General features: G+C 34.9%; 1 protein-coding gene across 1 annotated transcript; it reads left to right on the top strand.

The window, feature by feature from the left end:
* Positions 1-5,486: 5,486 nt before the first annotated feature.
* Positions 5,487-14,836, top strand: GCG (glucagon). Its single transcript, XM_032755563.2, has 6 exons — positions 5,487-5,577; positions 8,550-8,650; positions 10,219-10,380; positions 12,045-12,182; positions 13,555-13,698; positions 14,347-14,836. The coding sequence occupies exons 2-6, from the start codon at positions 8,559-8,561 to the stop codon at positions 14,351-14,353; spliced, it is 543 nt and encodes a 180-aa protein (XP_032611454.1). The 5' UTR covers positions 5,487-5,577; positions 8,550-8,558; the 3' UTR covers positions 14,354-14,836.
* Positions 14,837-24,465: the final 9,629 nt, after the last annotated feature.

The following is a 24,465-nucleotide window of genomic DNA, read 5'->3' on the forward strand; positions in this document are numbered from 1 at the left end:
ATGGTTATATCATTTCAATTTCACCAGAAAACTGGGCATATCTTGATAATGCAACTGATAAAATACAAATTGGCAATACTGAGTAAGTTTCAGGCAGGGGGCAAGTCTTACTACAAGGTATAATGAACAAGAAAAAGTATTTATAACTCAGGTTTGCATTCTCCGCATTTTCTTAGTATACAGACTTCAAATTTTAAATTTTCTAATGGCTGAAGTTACTTCCTTTTACAGAAGTCTTTAAAAAATTGCAATGTTTTAATTGGTTCACATTAAAGACTCTTAGAAGCTTGAAGAAAAAAAGTCTTTCCAGATGAGCAAGAGGTTGGATAAATGTAATGACATATGGTTTGTTTTTTATAGCTACAATATGCGAAAAATAGTAGCATAACACATGTATTCAATGATATATATGTATTTATACATATAAATATATATTCTGCTTGTAAATTATGAGATAAGATTCTTTTGTACAAATATGATTTTGTTTTCTTTCTCTTTCTTGTTCCCTTTAGGAATAAAAATAACAACTGAAACTTAGAACAGTTTTAAACATCTCATTATACCAGGGATCTTGCAAAAGATAAAATCAACGAATGCAAAGCCATGATGCCACACAGTCCGCTGCACAGACTTGTGAGCGGGCTGTCTGCAGGGTCTCGGAGCCTCAGGGCAGGAAGACTGTCCGTTGATCTTATTACTGAATCTTCCCCCCCACCCCAACAGGCTTCCTCAGAATCCTTCCAGATGGATGGGTCATGAACTGATTTTTAAATCTCTCTCAGGAAGGGTATTTCTCACATCCTCTGGCAAACTCAGAACTTCCCCTGGAAGTTCTTCTTTTATTACCCCTGGATCCCTGAGCCCATTAAGTCACTCACAGAGATGTGAAGGACATCTGATTATTGCATTGTATGTATTCAATTTTTAACTTTTCAAATGCTCTTGTTAAATGGCTCTTGATCCTTTTATCTTCAAAGTTAAAACTAATCAATAAAAACTTTTTCCTCAAATGCTATACATAATTTTTCTTTGATCTTTTGAAGGTTCACACCTATTTTCAGAAGACCCTTGTTATGGACCCTTGGATGGTATCTTAATACACTGTGCTTTTCCTAGGTTAGAGTATTGAATACTGTCCAAGAATAAAAAACAAACCTCAAGCATATCAGGGAAGCCTGACTGGTCACTACTGCAGTTTTATCAGACAGAGCTAGGCAAATCCTAGGGATGGGTATTGAATAACATTGAGAAGAAGGGAGCAGTGATTTTGATTCCATTACCTCTGAGTGGTAGCTTCCTCTCTCTGCCTTCATTGCAGTTGTTTTTCCATTAACTTGGCCCTGGCCTAGGCTACTGTTTTCCATCCAGGCTCTGTTGCCACCATGTGTCTATGAAGTTCACTTATTTTACCTAGCTAATCCTTACTGAAAAGTCTAACTCTTTGGCTTCCAAAGTGATAAATGACCAATTAGTCCTAATGCCCCATCCCCATGATCATTTTATTATGGCTTTAACTTTTTAATATGGGAAATTTCAAACATAAATAAAGTAAGCAGAATCGCACAGTGAACCCTGTTTATCCATCAGCCAGCATCAACAATTATCAGTGTTTTGCCATGGTTGTGTCATCTGTACCTCCACCCACACCTCAGACTTCTTTTTTTTTTTTTGTAACTATTCATTTTTTTCCTTTTAGGTAAAATTTACATAAATTAAAAATCACGAATCTTAGCTGTACTATTTTGATAATCGGATAAACCTGGTAACACATACCCTTATCATAATATAGAATATTTCCATCTCCCCAGAAAGTTCCCTCTTAGGCAATCCTCTCCCATCCTCTTCCAAGAAACAACCACAGTTCTGAGATTTTTTAACTTCAATTTTGCCTGTTTTTGAACTTCTATAAATGGATTCATACAGTATATAGTTGTTCATGTCCATCTTCTTTTATGCAGCATAATGTCTGCAAAATTTTTCCACATTGCTGCCTGAGTCAGCTGTTGTTTAATTTTTGTTGCTGTATGAATTCTGTATCACAAATTTTTTATTCTTTCTCTTGTTAATGGGTAGTTCAGTTGTTTCCAGTTTTTAAGTATTGTAAATAAAGCTTATTTGAACACTTTTTTACAAGTCATTTTGTGGGTATATGCTTTTATTTCTCTTGGATAAAATACCCAGGAGTGGATTGCTAGGTCAAAGGGTAATTGTACATTTGGCTCTAAAGTTTTACCTTTTTCCAAAGTAGTTGCACTGTCACCCCTTTTTAAATTACATTTTTTTGGTTTGTTTTGAATGGGTAATTCAATCAAATGGTCAAACAATCCAAACCACATAGCAGGTATATAAAAGAAGTATTCTTTGCATCCTGTCCCTGTCCACATGCACCCCACTTATCCACACTGCCTCCTACAGGTAAGCACTTTCATCAGCTTCTTGTCTATTTTAATTTTTTGACGCAATTACGAAAAATAAACATGTATTTCTGCCCCTCTCCCTTCTAAAACAAAAGGTAGCCTACTACATACCCATTCTGCACTTTCCTGTTTTCAACTAACAACATATCTTGGAGTCTTTCCATATTGGTAAATAGAGAGCGTCCTTATTTTTTTTTTTTTTCTAAACAGTGCTCTATTGCTGGCCCCTTGGATTAGTTCCCACCTGTTACTCTTCTACTCAACCTTGTACCTACATCATTACATATCTACGTAGCAATATATGTGGGATAAATGTTCAGAATAGTGCTTTAGCCTTACTGGGCCAAGAACTATAGGTATTAGTCACTTCAATAAGTATTACCAAACTGCCTTTCAAAGGAGTTAATACTTTGTACTCCCATCAGAAACGCCTGAGAGTTCTCCCTGCCCATAGACTTTCCACCACAGCGCACTGTGAACCTGGATCTTTGCCATTCTCAACGATTCCTAAGTATTCCGAGCAGCTACAGAAAATAAACACACAATAACCCCACAACGCATGGTTTTGTGTAAATTTTTAAGAATTTCGAGATGGTAAAAGCATTAAGGCAAGCATGAGGTCCTGCATGCAGCTTCATGCAACCGCACAAGTTGTAAATCTGTGGAAATTGTCCTTAGGACTAAACATCATAAAGAAATCATATATGACACCAGTCATAGACATACAGGGCTACCACTTTCCTTGCCTCACATCTAAATCACTGAATAACTGTATTGATGGGAATAGGCCAAGTACAGGCTCATGCCAGAACAGTCATTGGAAGAAGATCTGCAAGTCCAAATTGCACTTGAGTTTTGTCTTAATTTCTGACAATGCGGTGTCCATGAAGAAGCCTGACTTGCCCCTCCTAGAGAGGAGAGCAGGACACAATGCAGTGGGGTTCTTATTGCTTATACATCTTCACAATGCTTACGCTTATGGTACTGGGATCCCCAAGAATCAGTGTCAGTGGGCTGGAGATAAAGTCACAGGAAATTTTACGAAACAACTTAGGATAGTCACTTCTAGAATAATGGAAGCAAGTAGAGTGGAGGGAAAGAAAAATGTTTGGTAGTTAAATATTGGGAGAGGATAATTACTGAAAGGCCAGTGCTATGTTGAAGCTTTTATATATATGATCTGCAGATCTTCCTTCTTAGGGCTGCTCCACAAACAAGTAGAGTCTGATAAGGAAAGAGAGAGACAGAGACAGAGACAGAGAGACAGAAAGAAACATCTGCTCAAATAGACAAATAGACAACGGGAAAAATAGAACTGAATCTGCCAAAACAATTAAAAATATAGCTAATAGTTATGTGAAGATTGTAGCCAGACAGAAAGACAATGTAATCATACATTAAATCAATCCACTCTTTCAAGCTATTACTGTATCTGTAAGTATTACTCTCTAGACTGACGTGAGGCGTGACACCTTTCTCTGCTCTTTCACCCCCTCTGCTGGTAGAGTGCCAAGAAGCAGGTCTCAGATCAAGACACCAGCAGTACCAATGAGGAGATAAAGTGAGGTGGATATTTTATACAGCTGTGCTTCTCAAATTTTAATACGAACACCGATTTCCTTAGGATTTTGTTAAAATACAGATTTTGATAGGCATGAGATTCTGCATTTCTAGCAAGCTCCCAGATGATGCTGGTCCTTAGATCACACTTTGCAAAGCAAGGCTTTCTAGCACCAATAATCACCAGCACAAAAACCCCTCAATGAGGTCTTCTAGTCTGACTTGAAACTGATCTCTATGGCCTTTAAGTAGCTCTACATTCAAACGTTGGTCGCATGCACAAATTGAACAGTTAAGTTCATTTGGAATATTTCTCCAGTTGCCTCAATGATTTACCTCTATACAAATCATCAGTTACATCATGTGGTTGGTTATATTAGAATATTGGAATCTAGTTGGGAAATGTTCTGATGAGTTTGCAATATGGAATAAAATTTTTATTTTAGAAAAGACATCTACCAACCCCTCTCATTTTACAAATAAGGAGGCAGAGGCACAAAGAGAATGTGTGACTTGACCAAGGTCACACAGCTGGTCAATAACAGCAAAACTAAAATCAAATTATGCTGACACTACTTGTTATGCTGTCTGTCCAGACTACTTACCATTTTTCTATTTCTCGACAGTGACCAGAATCATTTCTGCTAAATGTTACAGATCATTAAAGCCTATGTGGCCAACCACAAAACTCAGGAAAGACGACAACATGCATCTCAACAGTTTTCCTTGTATCTCGCTCTTTTGTAACTTAGTATCCCACTCTCTTATCAGTAAAATTAGATTTTAAATTTACATCAGAAGGAAAAAAATACTAGATAATTTCCTATTAGCATCAGCTATCTTAGATGTTTAATCTTCATTTTGCTCCATCCTTTCTGCCTGAATTCCATTTATTAAAACAAGACACATAGGGGTTTAATCAATATCCTTAAATTTTCCACAAACATAACATAAATAAACTCCATGTAGTGAGGAAGAGAGGATTTTTAATACGTATCTTTTGCATGAATGATCATTATTTGGATAAATGAATGACCGAAGTGATTGTTATATTCAGGTAAATTCATCATGGCTGGGTAGCAAACCAAAGACTTGTAAGAACCTCAAATGAAGCCATGCACAAAACAGGGCTGGCCATGGGCTATGTAATTTCAAGGTCTTTTGTCTTCAACATCAAAATTCACTTTAGAGAACTTAAGTGATTTTCATGCCTGATCGAAAGTGGAAGGTGAATTTCCAAGCTTCTCTTTCCATTCCCAACCAAAAAAAAAAAAAAAAAAAAAAAAAAAAAAAAAAGACACAAGAGTGCATAAAAAGTTTCCAGGTCTCTAAGGTCTCTCACCCAATATAAGCATAGAATGCAGATGAGCAAAGTGAGTGGGCGAGGGAAGTCATTTGTAACAAAAACTCATTATTTACAGATGAGAAATTTATATTGTCAGTGTAATATCTGTGAGGCTAAACAGAGCTGGAGAGTATATAAAAGCAGTGCGCCTTGGTGCAGAAGTGCAGAGCTTAGGACACAGAGCACATCAAAAGTTCCCAAAGAGGGCTTGCTCTCTCTTCACCTGCTGTGTTCTACAGCACACACTACCGGAAGGTAAGATGATTATAAAATTGTAAATCCTGTTTGGCGGACAGTGAAGTATTTTTGAGGGATCAAAATATTATAAATGAAAATGTTGTTCTTTCATCTTAGACTTTATTACTAATAGTACACAGAGAGGAACTGAGATGGAAAAGGTTATATCAAATGCATTTACGTGTACTTTAATATAGCGAAGCCGCAAAGCGAGTCGGAAAAATAATTACATGCAAAAATATAAAATAGAAAAACAAAGATTCAAATCAATGCACTTGTTACGATACTTAACTGTTATGAGAATTGTATTTTAAAATAATTGGTAACATTTTGAAGAATAAATATTTTTCTTGGACTTGATAGATGTGTATACTACTTTGAACAGAAGGCGTCTTTTAAAGTAAGCAGAAATGTGTCCATTAGGGAGCCTATAACAGAAATTGCTTTTTACCAATTAAAATCTCTGGTTTTCCAAAAGAGCAAATTAAATATCATCTTTCAAATATTCAAATTTCAGACATCTATCAAAAAAATCAAAGTCCATGAAAGCAACTCTTTGTAAATAAAACATAGCGTACTTGGTGCAGAGAACAAGTGTCATCTATTTGGGGGGTTTTCTTTGGATGGATCTGAGTGAAGCCATAGATTAATAACTATTTACTATGTATTGAGGACAAATAGTAATAAAATCTAAAATAGCTACCCTCTGGAATAAAATTTTAATTTGTCTTTTTAGATTAAGCTCCTAGAGACAAAAAACAAATTTACAAAGATCTTCGATGGAGTAAATGATTAAGTGATGTATTTTTCCATACATACTGAAGACCTATTACATAAAATGAGCTAACCAGTTTAAAAAAGGATTTATATGGACTACAATGCCAACATATTTGGGGATAGAATATAATGTCTTCTTTTTTAGGTCTAAGATTAATCTTTCTATAAGTCTTCCTATTTATTGTTACCATACTTTCCTTTAAATTTTAGTGGAAATCTCTAGTTCTTACAAAACTGCAGCCTCTTTTTAGACTACCTAAAGAGGGGGGAAATTAATTGGAAATTATTTTCTTATTGAATAAGATTTTGATACTAAAATGACATAAATCTTTACTTTCTCAGCAATTGTATTCAAACAATTAACTCTATTCTTTTTTTTTTTTTCACAATTCGGTAGACTTTCACAAACAAATAAGTGAGATTTTTAAAGCCAGTTCTTTCTTCAGAAGAAGTCGTTTATTGTTGGTAATATTATTAGACACGGAACGCTCACTTCTTTATGTGGTTTATGGTTGTTCTTTCTTCCATCAGCTCCTGAAGTGGCAGGATACCTCCTGCTCTAAATCTGCCTCAATGGAACATAATAGGAGATATTGCAAAACGCTTAGGACTTTGGGTGGAATGAGTTTGTTTTTTTTTTCAGTCTTGTGAAAGACTAAAAGCTTTTACAAGAAACTTTCCAACAGTGGTATAATTTTAAAAAGAAGTGCTTACTTTAATATTTAAATATTCCTGAAAGCGTGGATATAACAATTGACAGTTATAATCAGTAGATACTACCTAAATATATGGCAAGGTTTCCAAAGTCTGCCAACCAGTTAAACTGAAGCGTAGCAAAATGTCAGATTGGTAATTTGATGTTGATGTATGAAGAAAGGTGAATATATTTTTTATTATGTTCCTTTGTCTAATCGTCCATTCAGTGTACAAAAAACTTATTATTTCAAAGAAAAAAGTTACTGCTGCAGGTATTACAGTGTCTATGTTTTAGTGCCAGAGATAGTAAATACAGCTAAGATATTAAGGAAAAGATTGATAGTTTAAAAATGATAATATTTGTGAAATCCTTATTCCAAACCAAATGGCATTTGCTAAAAATACTCATTCAAATTATTTGTGGATAAGCATAGTCCAACTTAGATTGAAATGCCCGCTTCTCAAAGGAAACACCATTGGGTTTCAAAGTAGCAGAGATCCATGACAAATACTGGACTTGACATTCCCATTCAGAATATAGAAGCACTTGCTCTGTGGGGACACTTTGTCCCACATTCATGTTGGTCCCAGTCCCCATCTACACTGCATCGTCACATCCTTAACATACTATGGCTTCACAGGGCATCTGCTTGTGACACAGGGACAAGCAATCAGGTGTATCCTATAACCAAGTCTATGGTGCCACCAGCAGTGAATGACATGTCCTCATCTAAGTCCAATTAGAAAACAACCTGGGGACTTTTATGACTTTAGAAGCAAGCTCTAATTTTCTTTTAGATTGTAATCTCTTAGTTTTTTAGTTATGATTGTTCACGTTGCCAGAAGCATTAGTTCTTGTTGCAAATTGCTTGTCTTTAAAATGATTTTTTCCCTTTAATTTAGAACAGGTCAAAGCACCCTAAAATACCTCAAATCTGTTGGCCGCTTTATAATTACAAAGTCTAGACCAAGTTACACTATTTAAAATATAAATGAATAATACATCTGAACCGACAGCTGGTATGCCAAGTTGTAGCCTGAGGCTGCTTTAAGATGGTTGAAATGCAGTATAATGTAAATGCTTGGAAGTGAAGGACTATTAATTGAAAGCCAGACTGATAGTGAGGGAGGTGGCATGATGGATAAGGTGCCATTCAGGCTAACCATATGTAGCATATCATCTACAGTGGGTATTTTAAATGTTGATTGTGGACATTTTAATTTCCAGTCTGAAAATGAGCCTTCTAATTATTAAACAGAAGTGTCCCTACATTAATGAAAAAGCGTAATGGTGGAACACATCTTTTGTGTCCTTTTTTGCCTCCAAAAAATCTTGGGAAAAAATATAACCCACTATTTAAAATTAAGCTGAAAATATAATCAGAATAAAACTGATAACACTAGCTTTTTCTTTCTACTTATGTTACTTATCTAGTCAAATCTAGCTAATTTAGCCTGACATGTTTAAAAATGCTTGCCTGCCCCCCTCACCCTACCCCCATTCTGTGTTCTGACAGACAGCAGAAATGAAAAGCATTTACTTTGTGGCTGGATTGTTTGTAATGCTGGTACAAGGCAGCTGGCAACGTTCCCTTCAAGACACAGAGGAGAAATCCAGGTATTAAATCTGTAGTCTCGAACTAACATATCAATATGGTTGGAATAAAGCCTGTGAAAACTATGATTAGTGAATAAGTTCTCAGTAATTTAGAGTAAATATTCTGCACAATGATCAAATGTTTAAAGTATCCTTGTGATAAAAGCAGACTTTGTTGGAGTGTAGATCATAGTATGTGTTTTTTATAATAAAAGGGGAGAGAAATGTTGAAAAACACGTTACATGGGAAATTATAGCTCCTTGAAATCTACGGATGATCCTATTTATCAATTCATTACTCACACACTGCATAATAGATTACTCCAATTATTCACACCAACCTTTTTCTCTTTTTCCCTCCTTTAAAAAATAGCATTATTTCTTCCTAAATGTAAAAGCCATACATGTTCATAATGGAAAGTATGAAAAATATGCAAAAAATATTAAGTACTCAAAATTCCTCTGTCCAAAGAAAGCTATTCAAAGTAAACAAATTTGGTGTATTACTTTCCTGTGTTTTATGTAAACCATACATAAATATCTCTTGGCTCATTATATGGCTTTGTATCATGCTTAATATCTTAACGTTGTATTATTATACACTTTTATTATATTATTAAAAATATCTATTCAACATGATATTTAATGGCTGCATACTATTTCATCTCATAAATGTACAATACTTGTTTAGCTACTTATTTGTAAAGCTTAAGAGGTCTTAAAATTTATTCCACAAAGAATGTTGCAGACATTTTATATACACACTTTCCTACATGTCTTACTATTTTTTGCACATAGGTTTCTAGTTGTAGAAATACTGTGTCAAAGGGTCTGAATGAGTTTAAACCTTTTATAACATCTTGCCAACTTGCTTTCCAGAAAGTTCATACACATGCACACTCTCATCAGCAGTATAGAAATACTCCTCATGATATCCTCCTCAGCATTCAATCTTTGCTAATTTCATAGGTAAAAATAGTATCTCATTTCTGAGTATTAATTACATTGATTATTTTCCCATGTATTTACCATGCCAACCAACTGTTGATTAGTGGCATATGGATTATTCATGATACAGTTTCAAATTAGCAAGTGTCTTTTTTCTTGCCTTTCTTTGAACTTTTAGTTGTCTTCCTTCCACTATTAGCCACCATATAACTAGATAATTGTGCTGTTTTCATATTAACATATGCAAAACAAAATTGGGAGCTTAAATCTGCTGCCCAAAGAAATGATTTGGGATTCTTCACTCTTTTAAAATATTCAAGTCACTACTCTCTTCTGTCACTATTAGCATAATCATGAGTAGATTAATTAGTAGAAAAAGATTTGTTTAATCCTATTTCAGAAAAAAAGAAGTCAGTTGAGAAACACGTTTCTAGAATTCAGAATAATAGCGTATGCAACTATACTAAAACGATGGGATTCTCCTGACAAGCTAAGGAAGATCTCTCTAAACTACCTATTGAAATACTCTAGATGCCTGCCTTACTGTTTTATATGGTCTTGTATTTTGTAGTGAAGATGCTTCTCAAGTGAGTCTACTCTTGAGGAGAGATTTATGTTGTACCAATCACTGTTCTTCACAGATCATTCTCAGCTTCCCAGGCAGACCCACTCAGTGATCCTGATCAGATGAATGAGGACAAGCGCCATTCACAGGGCACATTCACCAGTGACTACAGCAAGTATCTGGACTCCAGGCGTGCCCAAGATTTTGTGCAGTGGTTGATGAATACCAAGAGGAACAGGTAAGAGTCTGAACCTGGCTCAAAACTTGCTCATAAATGTATTAAATAGTTCTAAAATTTCTCTTGACATTATTAAGTTCTTATGCTCGTCAAATAGTGCCCATAAGCTCTGATCGTTTTGAAGATATTTAGGATTGGGGATGCTCTCCTTTGTATTATGCCTCCGAATGTCTTAACCTGCACCCCTCTAAACCACTTACCCAACCTCCAGTGTGACATAGACTTTAAATTATTTTCCCAGTGGTAGTCCTAGCAATATTTACTTGCTTACTCATTTTCCCTTAGAGTGAAAATTTACTTTTGCAGACCTACGAGGTTACCAATCTAATTTCTACCAAAAGATAGAGCAAATATAACATTCTTTCGTGGGGTTCAAACCCAACATTAAAATTATCCCCCAGCCAAGGGTAAGGAATGGAAACAGATGCATTCCTTTTCTTGTAGAATAAAATCCAAGACATGCATTTAAAATTACAGCCTAGCTGCGCAGCATAGAGAGAGAAGGCAGCAAATAAGAACACAAGCCTATCGTAAGGCATACATTTTAATGTTGGATTTTCTTTGACGAGTGTTGGGTTTTTTGCTGCATCTAGGCTACTGGAGGAAATTATCCGCAAGGGTTTCACAGAGATGGTGGAATTTCACAATTTTTTTGGAGGGTGGCCCACAAGGGGAAGGGAGTTATGCATAGAAAGTAGCTGAAGAAATCAAAAAATCAGGAAAAGGACATAGATTTGTCTGGATAGACTGGAGAAGAGAGAGAGTGAGAGTAAGAAAGGGAGAGAGAGAGAGAGAGAGAAAAAAAAAAAGCAAGCAGGAGGAATAGGAGAAACAGAGTTGCTAATAAAAGGTCCTTAAAGTAGAGGGTACAACCACAGGGAGATGGCTATCATGGTCAGAGCAGACACTGGGAGAGGCCCCTGTTAAGCACTACAGTGAAAGGTGAGAAATCACAAATTTATAAAAATGCAAACAACTGTCCTCATTTTCTGAATGGGAATGCCACAACTTGGTAAATTGATGTAAAGCAATCCTCACACTCGAGCAGTGTTACCTATGTGTTTAAGATGAGGTGATATGGGGTAATATGTGCCAGGGAGACTGATAGCAGCTGATGGCTCACCTCCACAGTGCTCTGCACACACTTGATGTTGATATGGGGTCATCTTCTTTGCTTTGCTTGTTACTAGCAGATCACACATTTTCTTTAATCCATTATCAAGTGGTCCTTTTGGTAACAATTCAAGGTGGTCCTTTGCTTTCCCTCAAGTCAATTAACTAACTCTGACCCCATACTTACTAATAACAAACAGCTGCCTTGCTTGCAAGTCACATAGCACCGTGGATAGCCTGTATCCATTGAGACTGAAGTCAAAGGTAAGGCAGCTTTAATAACCAATGACATACATAAGCAAGGGATTGCAGATGGGTTTGCTGGGAAGGGAGGGGGAGCTTTAGCCCACCGATCGTTATTAGCTCTCTTCCACAAATTTCAATCCAGAACATTAACGTAGCTTCACGACAAATCCCCTAGCAACCCTCATCTCCTAAACTCCCTAAGCCCTTCTACATAGAATCCTGAACCCAAAGTTGCCACTGCTTATAGGTGAGAACCATATTGCCAAAGAGACAGATCTTCAATTTAACTTTCACATTTCTTTCAGGAATAACATTGCCAAACGTCACGATGAATTTGAGAGACATGCTGAAGGGACCTTTACCAGTGATGTAAGTTCTTATTTGGAAGGCCAAGCTGCCAAGGAATTCATTGCTTGGCTGGTGAAAGGCCGAGGAAGGCGAGAGTAAGTCTGTACATTCTTATTTGACATTTTTTGCCTTGATGCAGAACATTTAAGACTACAGTTATCTATATATGGATCTGGATTACAGAAGCAATTAGTAGTCTTGCAAAGTAAGGAAATAATTCCTATTGATGAGAAACAGTATATAAAAGTTGAATCCATTTTGGTTTTGGTACTAAGTATTAATAATAGAGCCAAACAAGTTACATTTTTATCCCCTTATAGTTGCATTATAATTAGGTATTAAATCTTTGGCCAAACCAGGCCACCTGTGAGAGTAAATAGGATGTTTTTAATAACTACACTGAGACAAATTTAAACTAGGACTGTTCTAGGGGAGCTAGAGATAAGGAAAAAGAAGAAACACTGCTGAAAACTTCAAATATGTAAAGAAAACATGTAATATTTAAAGCTTAACTTTAAACATTTACATATGTGATCAACATATATTTATATGTTAATAAATATTCAGATAAAAATGTGATGAAGACTGAAAGTGACCAAACATAAGATGTTGATAAAATGATATTTGAAGTACAAATAGGTAAAAACATCCATATATTTAACTACATATCCAATTTTGTATGGGGCTGTCATATAGATATCTATTAAATAATCAAAGTTGAAAAACAACTAAGACCATTAATTACTTGCTTGGATCTTAACACAGCCAAACAGACCCCTGAACCATCTCATTTTTTTCTGATTTTTTTGGAGAGATGAAATATGAGAGACGGAGAATTTATGTTCAACTCTGATTTTTAAATTAGATTAAAAACAAGCTTACTGAAATTTAAAGAGAACTCAAGATGAAAGAGAACTAGCATAATGGTTGGTTTTTAAAACATTAATAATTAAACTTATAAAACCAATGGTAAAATAGTTTCTTACTCTTGACGATATTTTGCAGTGTTTTAAAGGGATACCAAAAATTCTGCAATGGTAAACTAGTGAAAGAGAAAAATCTAATACAGATGAAGCTTTAACCTCTTAATACTGCATTTTGCAAGGCTGTTCCAGCAATCTCTGGTTTTATAGGATATGATATATTTAGTTGAATTACAGACAAATTAATAATCTCAACAATAGTTTCTGTATTGTCAATAAACTAAAATCTTCAAAACAACCTAGAAGACTGAAAAGGGCATGAAATTATGCAGGCTTGGTATTAGATCCCAGCTCTGCTACTTGCTCTTTCCAGTAGTCACTGGTCCACATGGGTTTTTATCAGGTGTTTCACAGTATACCCTTTAAAAACAGAATCCTTTACTGTTTCCTCAAGACACTTGTGCATGTTACCAGTAGTAGATAATCTATTATCATTTATTGAAAATGTCTAATCAAACGCTAATTTTAACACTTATTTTCTTAGTTTCCCAGAAGAGGTCGCCATTGTTGAAGAACTTGGTCGCAGACATGCTGATGGTTCTTTCTCTGATGAGATGAACACCATTCTTGATAATCTTGCCGCCAGGGACTTTATAAACTGGTTGATTCAGACCAAAATCACTGACAGGTGACTGCTTTTTAGTTAATTCTGAAAACCATCAAACTCTCATAAGTACTGATTGTCATACTGCTGCAAGCTGTTCCCCATGTAGGGGGAAAGTCTATAATCTCTTATTATATAAGAAATAATTATGCATGTTTAAGTTATATAAGAGTACATCATTATGTTTGTTTTGTATCATTACAGTTTGTATCTATTTATTCATTTATTCCAGAAACATTTACTGAGTGTCTATTAGAGTCAAGAAGCTAGAAACACAGATAGAAATGAAACATTGGAAATGTTACATCATTCACATATTGTCACATTAAAAATTGCTATGCTGAAATTTTAGCACAAAGGTGAAATGCAGCATATACAATATTACATACTTAATTTAATAAGAAGAGTAGTGAGAACTGGACACCAAAAAATACTTATCTTGATGAATTTTGATTTTTTAATAATTATTCATAATTGTTTGATAGCTTTGACTTTAGGATAAATAATCTTTAAATGAAAATATTTTAAGAGTCCAAAGGATGGAGGGATTTACGGACAAAGGGATTAATAAACAACTTTTATCAAAATAAATCATTGAAATATTTTCTGGATAAGTTAATGATGTCATCTCATTATAGTTATGTTAAATCATTTTCTTTTTTTAATCTCTAGGAAATAACTATATCACTATTCAAGATCATCTTCACAACATCACCTGCTAGCCACGTGGGATGTTTGAAATGTTAAGTCCTGTAAATTTAAGAGGTGTATTCTGAGGCCATATTGCTTTGCATGCCAATAAATAAATTTTCTTTTAGTGTTGTGTAGCCAAAAATTACAAATGGAATAAAGTTTTGTCAAAATATTGCTAAAATATCAGCTTTAAAATATGAAAATGCTAGATTCTGTTATTTTCTTCTTATTTTGGATGAAGTACCCCAACCTGTTTACATTTAGCGATAAAATTATTTTTCTATGATATAATTTGTAAATGTAAATTATTCCAATCATGACATATCTGCATTATAATAATAGGAGAAGAGAAGAACTGGTAGCCACAGTGGTGAAACTGGAAAGAGAAGTTTCTTCTTGAAACCTTTGTCTTAAAAATACTCAGCTTTCACTGTATCAAAGATACAATTAAATAAAATTTTCAAGCTTCTTTACCGTTGCCTGTTTTCTCTTTATGTCCCCCTTTTTCATGCCCCACTCCTTCCAAGCACCCGTGTTTTCTAAGCTGCAGTCCACAAGTCAAATCTGATGTACAGGCGTGACTTCATGCTTCAAATGGCTGCACAGAACTTTTAACATTTTGAACCAACATTGAAAAATCACAACACATGCCCATGCGTGCTCACACACCCCACCTACATAATGGAGACATCAAGGAACTTACTTCTGGCCCACTTCACTTGCATACCACACCTGCAGGCATTTGAGTTTGCCCATCATGCCTTGTACCCTGTTCTCCTTGTCCTGCAATGGCCAATATCTTGGGACAGTCTGATAGTGATTGCCAAGCCTGAGACTTTTCTTTGCTGTATTTAGCATTGCCAACTCTCTTTCTCTATCTCTATAGTGCTCCCATAGGGTACACTTACCCACCAATAAGATTCTAACGTTTACAGATTACTTACATACTTTGATCAGCGGTAGTGAATTTGAACTAATACCTGTAATGATCACTCTTACTCGTTTACATAGCGATGAGCGTTTGCTGAAATGGATAGAAATCTTAAGACCAGAATTGTCTAACTAAGGCTACTGCTAGCTGTAGGATCCTGAGCAGGTCACATAAGCTCTCTGTAACTAAGTTCGTTATGTGAAAATATAAAGTCAAAATTGTCCAGTCACCATCATTTCTTAAAGAAGTCTTTGATTATAACTGTTTTTTGCCTTACAATGAGGTTTCAGTAAAAATAGCGTCCTGAAGTATTCATCCTAAAATGATTGTCATGGAGCAGCTCAGGGCAGAAGTTACCGCTGTATGTGTCAAAATTATGTCTGTCAGCTTCTCCAGAACCAAAACCATCATATCTTCCTCCAAAACATTTCAATGAGGGAGGCTCACAGGCCACAAAAGCATATTCACACATAAGGTTTTTGTTTGTTCATTTCCTTATTTTTTAGGTAGAAGATGGCTATGTTGATAAAGTATTCAATTGGTAAGATCAAAATATAGTATTTTTCATAGTTTTCACTGAAGGAGCTCAAGGCAACTTTCAGATGTTCATGTTGTTTTCTTTTATACAAAGTGTTTCTTTACCACCCCTACACCAATTATCCACAGGTGGCCTAAAATGTCCCATTTATACTAAAATTTGATTTGGAAACTGAATATATACCTCTGTGTGCATGTATGCGTGCATGCGTGTGTGTGTGTCTGTGCGTGTGTGTGTGTGTGTTTTCATGAAACCAAAGTCCAAACCTTGAGAACATCTCAGGACACACACAATGAGGCATCAGCCTTCAGAAAAGGGTGCGCTCATACAAAGGAGAGGAGGTGGTGCACTAAGAAAACTGGCACGTAGCGGAGGTAAATGGAAGGGAGAGCATAAGACAGTGAATGTGAGTCAAGCCCAAAAGAGTGCCAAGGGTCAAAAACAGAAAAGGTAAGTCTGTCCTGAAGTTCAAGAGGCAAACGAAGGGATGTCATTGAAAAAGGAAGCTAAGGAAGTGAGTGAGGAGTCATTCAAGTGTAGAAATTAAGTTAAATATACAGTTAGGTGTTATGTTTGACTGTGTGTAATATAAACCCAACTACAGAGACTAAACTAATAAAAGGGTTATATGTTTCGCAAAATCAGAAGTCCAGAGGTAAGAAGATCAAAGGTAAACATGTCACGGATAGCTCGTGGTCTTTTTCCTTCTGCTCTGCCATCACTACCAAATGGCTTTCCTCCCATGGTAACTCCAGATTGAAGTGTGACTGCTCCATCTTCAGCTCTTACCTACTTTCCAGGTAAGGCACAAAAGGAAAAGGAGAAAGAGAAGAAAGAGAAACAGGAAAAGAAGCTAAAGACAAAAACAAGAAGAAGAAATGTAGGCAAGGAAAATTGACAATCAGGAAGGCGATGTACCAATTTAGAGAAAGCAAAACATTCCCAAAAAATACCCAGCAGATTTTCAATTATGTCTTGTTGGCCAAAAATGTGTCCCATGACCCATCCTGGCTCCAAGGGAGACTGGGAAATGTCTCTCAGCTGGATATATTGGATCCCATAGAAAATTCAGGATTCTATTGTGAGAATAAGGGAAAGAATAAATATTATATAGACAATTAAAATTAAAGGGCATATTTCCACAGTCAGAGTTGAAATACCCAGAGCTCACTTTTCTGTTATGTTTGTAGTATGGGGATGTGTTGGCCTGATTTAAGTTCAAGCAGGTTTCTAGAACCTTGGACTCCCTAAGAATGGAATAAAAGTAAAGTATCCAACAAAGAATTATTGAAGAGGCCAGGCGCAGTGGCTCACACCTGTAATCCCAACACTTTAGGAGGTTGAGGTGGGTGGATCATTTGAGGTCAGGAGTTCAAGAACAGCCTGGCCAACATGGTGAAATGCTGTCTCTACTGAAAATACAAAAATTAGTTGGGTATGGTGGTGGGCACCTGTAATCCCAGCTACTGAGGAGGCTGAGGCAGGAGAATCGCTTGAACCTGGGAGGCAGAAGTTGCACTGAGCTGAGATCACCCCATTGCACTCCAGCCTGGGTGACAAGAGAGAAACTCTGACTCAAAAAAAAAAAAAAAAAAAACCAGAATTATTGAAGAATATTCAGCATAAAACTTTTATAGCATTTTATATCCTTAATTATAGACAAAGATTAAATAATGAGCATGAAGGAGTAAAGGAATCAAGTTGAATGAACATATAATATTTTGTTAATAGAAAATGAGGAGGTAGATATATTCAAAAATATTCAAAATATATTTTTGAATATAAAACATTATAGGATTCTTGCTGGAGATGTCCTCAAAGTATTTCCATGTGAGTCTAATATGGGACCACAACCTTGATCCTCAAAGAGTGAACCACATAGCAGGTCAGATAGCATCAATATCCACAGGGAAACAGTTACAAAATGCAGAATGTGTGGACCCATCCTAGAGGCCCCATATCAGAATCTACGTTTGAACAAGATCCCCAATTGAATCATATATGCATTGAGGTTGGACATATTCTGGACGGAGTAGCCCCTCAACCTTTCCAGTGTCAACATTTTTGCTACATAGTTTTTGTGCTGTGGGGTGACCTGCTCATTGCAGGCTGTTGGTCAGCATCCTTGGATTATTTGTCATAATCACATGAAAAAAATAATATTCTTTGATAGGTCAAATTAGGAATACTCAAGAGTTTTAAATTGCAATTATTCCCTTTCTGCTGAGACTGAGTATACACTATTTGCTGGTCTGTTACCCTTTTACTTTCTCTATTGCAAATTTTGCACGTTTTTTGCTTTTATGTTCTAGAGTCTGAGTGTTTTTATTCTTTTGATTGCATTGTTTCAAATAAAGAATTAGAGATTTTTCACTAAAAAAAAGAAAAGAAAAGAAAACTTGCTCTTCCACATAACCTTTCCCCACGTAGCCCTTAACAGGTATTTTAAAAATTCTTCTGCAGCCTCCTGATCTGCAGAAGCTCTCTCATTTACCTGCAAGTTTAACACTTTTCATGCTGTATCACCTTTTGAAATATACAAGCCAGCACTACCTACAAAGGGTTAACATTTTCTTGACCTTGGGTAATGTGACTATACAGTTCTTTAGCTTTCAACCTTACAGCAGTGCTGTCCATTATGCTTTTATAAATTAGAAGTCATCTCAGGAATCCACAAATTCAGCCGCTTCTTGCACTTGCAGACACTGGACAGCACTTCAGCACTACACTTGGGAGTCTTTTTATTTTTTTTTTCTTGAGACAGGGTCTTGCTCTGTTACCCAGGCTGGAGCACAGTGGTGTAATCACGGCTCACTGCAGCCTTAACTTTCTGGGCCCAAGCGATCCTCCCACCTTAGCCTCTCAAGTAGCTGGGACTACAGGTGTGCACCACCATGCCCGGCTAACTTTTGTATTTTTTGTGTTTCCCCATGTTGCCCTGGCTGGTCTCAAACTCCTGGGTTCAAGAGATCTGCCTGCCTCAACCTTCCAAAGTGCTGGGATTACAGGCAAAAGCCACAGCAACCAGCCAGGAGCCATTTGTAAAGACAGAAATCACCAAAGAAAGTACAAAAATGTGAAAAAGTGGTACTGAACTGACTGCTCAAAGGACACTTGTTTATTGTCTGAGAGCTGAAACAATAAGGCAGAGTGTCACCTTTTTTCTAACTCAGCTGGGATTGTGTGCACTGGGGGACTTAAGTTTTTCATCACACTGTACGTGTCTGTAAGTAAACATGAAAGTGCTCTCAGTATTGATTTGGGGTTAAAAATAAATTTTAGTGAGTAGGTGAGTTTGCAAATATGGTTATCTGTAAATAATGCGGATCAACAGCAGTTCAAACAGAAACCAGAGCAAGGTGGTAGATATAATGCAAAATATAATAAAACTCAACATATTTTGTTGTAAACTAAATATAAGTGGATTAAATATTCAAATTGAAGACAAAGGTCATCACCTGAGTACAAACATTCAACCAACAATTACAAGAAATATATTATATATAAAAAGACATAAAAATCCTTTTGTGTCTTCATTAAAATTAAGATTAATTAAAATAAAAAGATTCTAAAATTTATGACATGTAAATACTAACACAAGAAATCTTATGTGGATGTATTAATATCAGAAAGTAGACTTTTTAAAAACTAGCATTCTACAGATGAAGAGGAGCATTTAAAAATGATAGAAGAATCAATTCACCAGTAACATATAATCATTCTAAATATTTACGCGACAAATAACATAGTTTTAAAAATAGATGAGGTTTAAAATGGCTGAATTTTTTGAAGCTGACAAATCTGTAATTATAGTGGAAGACTTAAACAACTTGTTTAATAGCTGACAGAGAAAACAGAAAAGTCTGTAAGATTCAATAAACGCAATCAACAAGATAAACAATATCTATAAATATCATACCCGATAACAACAAAATGAATATTTTTCAATGTACACAAATAATACTTACCAAGATTGACTTTATGCTGGATTTAAAAATTTCAACAAATTTCAAAGACTGAAATCATTCAGACTATGCTCTCTAACCACCGTGGGACTGAGCTAGAACTCAATAACAGAAGATTTGTTAAAATTCACAATTGCTTAAAATTAGACAGTCACTTCTAAATAACCCATGGGTCAAAGAAGAAATCATAGAGAAAATGTAAAAAAATACTTTTGTACCCTATGCTAATGAAGATTCAATAAAATTCAAACTTATGCAGTTTTTAAAGGAAAAGTATTGCTTTACATGCAATGGTAAGAAAGAAAGAACTTTGAAAATCAATAGCAAAACTTCTACCTCAAAAGGTTGGAAAGAAAGGGACAGCAAATCTCAGAAAGTAAAAGAAAGAAAATAAAAAAGAGGAGAAAATAATAAAGTAGGGAAAATCTATCATAAAAATAAAAAACTGTAAGTTAGTTATTTGAATAGATTAACAAAATTAATGAATTCTTAGCAAGACTAGTCAAGAAAAAAAAGAAAAATATCACTACGTAATAAAGGTGACATCTCTAAAAATTTTATGGACAACAAAAGGGTAATAAAAATATATTACATACCAATTATATGCCTGATAAATTTGACAGTTAGAGGAAATAAAAAAATTATTTTAAAAATGTTACTGAAACAGGTTAAAAAATAGAAAAATTTTAATAGTCCTCTATCTATTATGGAAATTTTATCTGTTATTTTAAAAATCTCGCTGCAAAAAGAGCTCCAGGACCAGATGGCTTTCCAGGTGAATTCTTTTAAACATTTTAGGAAGAAAATATACCAATATCACATAAATTCTTCAAGACATGGGAGGAAGAGAGGGAATACTTCTCAATTTATAAAACCAGGATAACCTTAATACAAAAATCTGACAGATTTTACAAGAAAGAAAAACAACAGACCAATCTAACTCATGAGAATAGATGAAAAATCCTATATAAACATCAAAGAATCAAATCCAGCAATATATAAAAGATATAATACAGTAAGGACAAACAAGGTGTATTCTAGAAATTCTGGGCTAATTTGTAATTTGCAAAACAATTGATGTAATTAACGGAAATAAAAAGGATAAAATTATATGATTGTCTTAATAAATGAAGCAAACACATTTGTGGAAATTCAAAAGCTATTTATGATTTTTAAAACTCTCTGAAGGAAATAATAAAAGTAAAAAAATAGGTAGAAAACAAAACAAAAACAATAGCACTAATAAATCAAAATAATTCTCTGAAGAGAAACAATAAAAGAGAAAATTACTAGTCAACCTAAGCAAGGAAAAAAGACACCAACAATACTTAAAATAAAATGAATTGGGAAACAGCCATTGAAACAGAAAAAATCAAAAAAATTGACTATTGAAAACGCTGAACAAATGCATTTGAAAACCTAGAAGAAATGGATAAAGGTTTTTACAAAATGTAATTTTTAAAAATTGATGCCAGTGGAAAGTAAAAAATAAACCAATTTACATAGAAGAAATGGAGAAAAGTATCAAAGAGCTACCTCACAAATAGGCACCAGGTCCAGATGGTTTCCCATGTAACCTCTACAAACTCTTAAAGAATGGATAATTATGCTATATAAATTGTTCCAGAGGCCAGAACAAAAAAAAGTTCTAACTCTTTTTATAAACTGAGTATAACATTGATGCCTAAACTTGATAAAGATAAATGGATTAATTTCACTTATGAATATTGATTTTTAAATCTTTTAAAATTCAGAAAAAAAGAATTTAATAGCATATTAAAATTTTTAATAATCCACTATGACCAAATGTAATGTATTCTAAAATTGTCAATGGTGTTTCAATATTAGAAAATCTATTAATGTAATTTATCATATTAAGAGATCTAAACAGAAACTTATCATTAACTTCACACATACTGCATAGACCTCTGACAAAAATCAACACCTATTCCTCATTAAAAAGTGTCAGTAAATGGAATTAATGCATTATATACTTCTATCAAATCAGCATACGGCAGCAGACTAAATGATGTCAAGAATGTGGAATAACTGGACATCTCATATACTCCTGGTGATGGTATAAAATTGGACCACCGCTTAGGAAAATTGGCAATTTCTTATAAAGTTAAACATACACCTATCCTGTATATATAAACTAATAGAATTATATAAACATCCTAAATTGCCATCTATAAGATACTGGTTGAATAAATCAAGTTACATCAACAAAATTGAGAAATACATAGTCGTTAAATGACTTGAATAAGAATGTTCTCAGTGGCCTTCATAACAGCCAAAAAAATAGAGACAACCCAAATGTCCATCAATAGAAGACTGAGTAGAAAAGATTGTATATATAAAGTTTAAGAACAGGACAGACTAAGCAATGGTGGTAGAATAGTTTAATGGTTGCCTCTGGGAGGAGAAAGTGTGGAACTGAGTAGAAATGAGAATAAAAGAGTTTTCTGGAGTGATGGAAATGTTCTATTTCTTGATTGGGGTGTGGATAACCTGGGGAACCCCACACATTTATCAAAAGGCAACAAAATTAACACTTAAGACCTGTGCACTTCACGATGGATAACTAAACTATGCCTTAATAAATAAATTTAAATATGCAAACCCTATCTAAATAAAATGAAATAAAACTACAATGAGATAGTAGTTCTAATTCGAAAACCTAACAATCCTTTCTGTTGACAAGCCTGTGAGTACATAGAGCCTTCCAAACAGTGAAGACGACCGTGCAAAATGTAATAACTGCTCAGGGAGGGGAATTTGACAGTGTCTGCCAAAATTACTCAGCAGTCTCAGTTCTAGAAATTCACCCTAAAGATGCACATCCAAACATTCAAAACTACATATGCACAAGGTTGTTCTTTGCGGGTATTGATCATCCGTTGTGAAAACCGAGAAACAATCAAAATCGCCATCCATAGGACACTGATTGAATAAATCGAGATGCGTTCACAAAAGGGGGAACTATGTAGCAATGAAAAAAAAAGAATGAGTATCAGTTCCTAAAGATAGGTTTGGCTTTTACTAGTATTATTGGTATACTAATTCTGAAATTCCTCCTTCATGTGTGGTGAAGGAGAGAACAAATAAGTAAATATATTGAGCTTGTTAGGAAGGGAGAAGGGAGAAACATACATGGAATAAAAAAGGTGAGAGTAAGTGCTATGTGGATTTGAATAGGTGATATTAATATAAATGTATATTCATGAATATATGTGTATTTCCGTACATACATATACATGAATATATGTCTGTAGATGTGTATGTATAAATATTTAAGTGTGTATATATGTACATATATATACACACACATATACACACAAATGCACACACACTAATTCTGGTTTTAAAATCCCTTTTAAAAAATCAAAGGCTCCTTAAAGAAATGCTTGAATCCTCCAAGATATGTAAAGTACAAGGTGAGTTTGGAATATCTCGTGGTGCCAGAAAACACGGAAGTGCTCAAAGGCCAATGGAGGAGGAGGTACAAATGTGACAATGCTACCAATTGGTGTACGTAGAATGTGAATAGCATATAAGTGTTCACTATACTATTCTTTCAACTTTTATTCAGGTTTAATTTTTTTCTATAAAAGCTTTTTTATATTTATTTATTTATTGAGACAAAGTTTCACTCTTGTCGCCCAGGCTGGAGTGCAATGGCGCGATCTTGGCTCAATGCAACCGTCGCTCCCGAGTTCAAGTGATTCTCCTGCCTCAGCCTCCTGAGTAGCTGGGATTACAGGCACCCACCACCACCCCAGCTAATTTTTGTATTTTTAGTGGAGACGAGGTTTTGCCATGTTGGCCAGGCTGGTCTCAAACTCCTGAGCTAAGGTGATCCACCCGCCTGGGCCTCCCAACATGCTGGGATTACAGGTGTGAGCCACAGTGACCGGCCTATAAAAGCTCTTTTAAAAACTATTACCATTGATGATTGCTGAGATACCAACTCATTACTCTAAAAAAGATAGATGTAGGAAAAGAAAGAGAAATTTGTTATACTTTTTCTGAACCAATTATTATTCAGAGTAACTAAAAAGTTGGTGAGAGAAAGATTTTTCTATCGAAATCCAGCTAAAAAATAGAAAATAAAATTATAGAATTAGAAAAATCACCATTTTGCAATCTCAAAAAAAAAAAAAAAAAAAAAACGAGTCCAGACAATTATCATGAGAAGATTTTAAAACTATTAGGTGACAAACTGATGTGGAACTGGGTAGTGCATGGGTCAAGCTAGCATTATGTGAACCTACTAATTATAACGTGATGTGATAGAACACACCACCCAGAGCTAGTGCTGCCTAAAAACTTGACCTTGAATCTAATGGAAACTCTTAATCTAAATATCGGTTAATAAGGAATATTGAGGAAACTGTGAACTGAATGCAAAATGTGTAATACTCTTTAGGACAAATTATCGAGTTTATCAAATAATTGTAAAAAAGAAAAAAGGAAAGAATCTGTTACAGAATACAAGAGACAGTAAAAATATAGCAATCAAAGGCTGTAGAAAGGCATTGTGTTAAAATTTGGGAAATTTGAAAATGATTTGGGTGTTAAACAATATTATGGAATAATCATTAATTTCTTAGTAAGTAATAATGTCCTGATACAGACTTAATTTAGAGATGAATATTAAGAAT

This window comes from Hylobates moloch, unplaced genomic scaffold (genome assembly GCF_009828535.3).
Source record: "Hylobates moloch isolate HMO894 unplaced genomic scaffold, HMol_V3 SCAFFOLD_1, whole genome shotgun sequence".
NCBI classification, from domain to species: domain Eukaryota; kingdom Metazoa; phylum Chordata; class Mammalia; order Primates; family Hylobatidae; genus Hylobates; species Hylobates moloch.

Coding starts and splice junctions, on each gene's coding strand:
- GCG (XM_032755563.2), top strand. CDS start 8,559: ATGAAAAGCATTTACTTTGTGGCTGGATTGTTTGTAATGCTGGTACAA. Junction 8,651..10,218: donor GACACAGAGGAGAAATCCAG/GTATTAAATCTG, acceptor TGTTCTTCACAG/ATCATTCTCAGCTTCCCAGG. Junction 12,183..13,554: donor AAAGGCCGAGGAAGGCGAGA/GTAAGTCTGTAC, acceptor TTATTTTCTTAG/TTTCCCAGAAGAGGTCGCCA.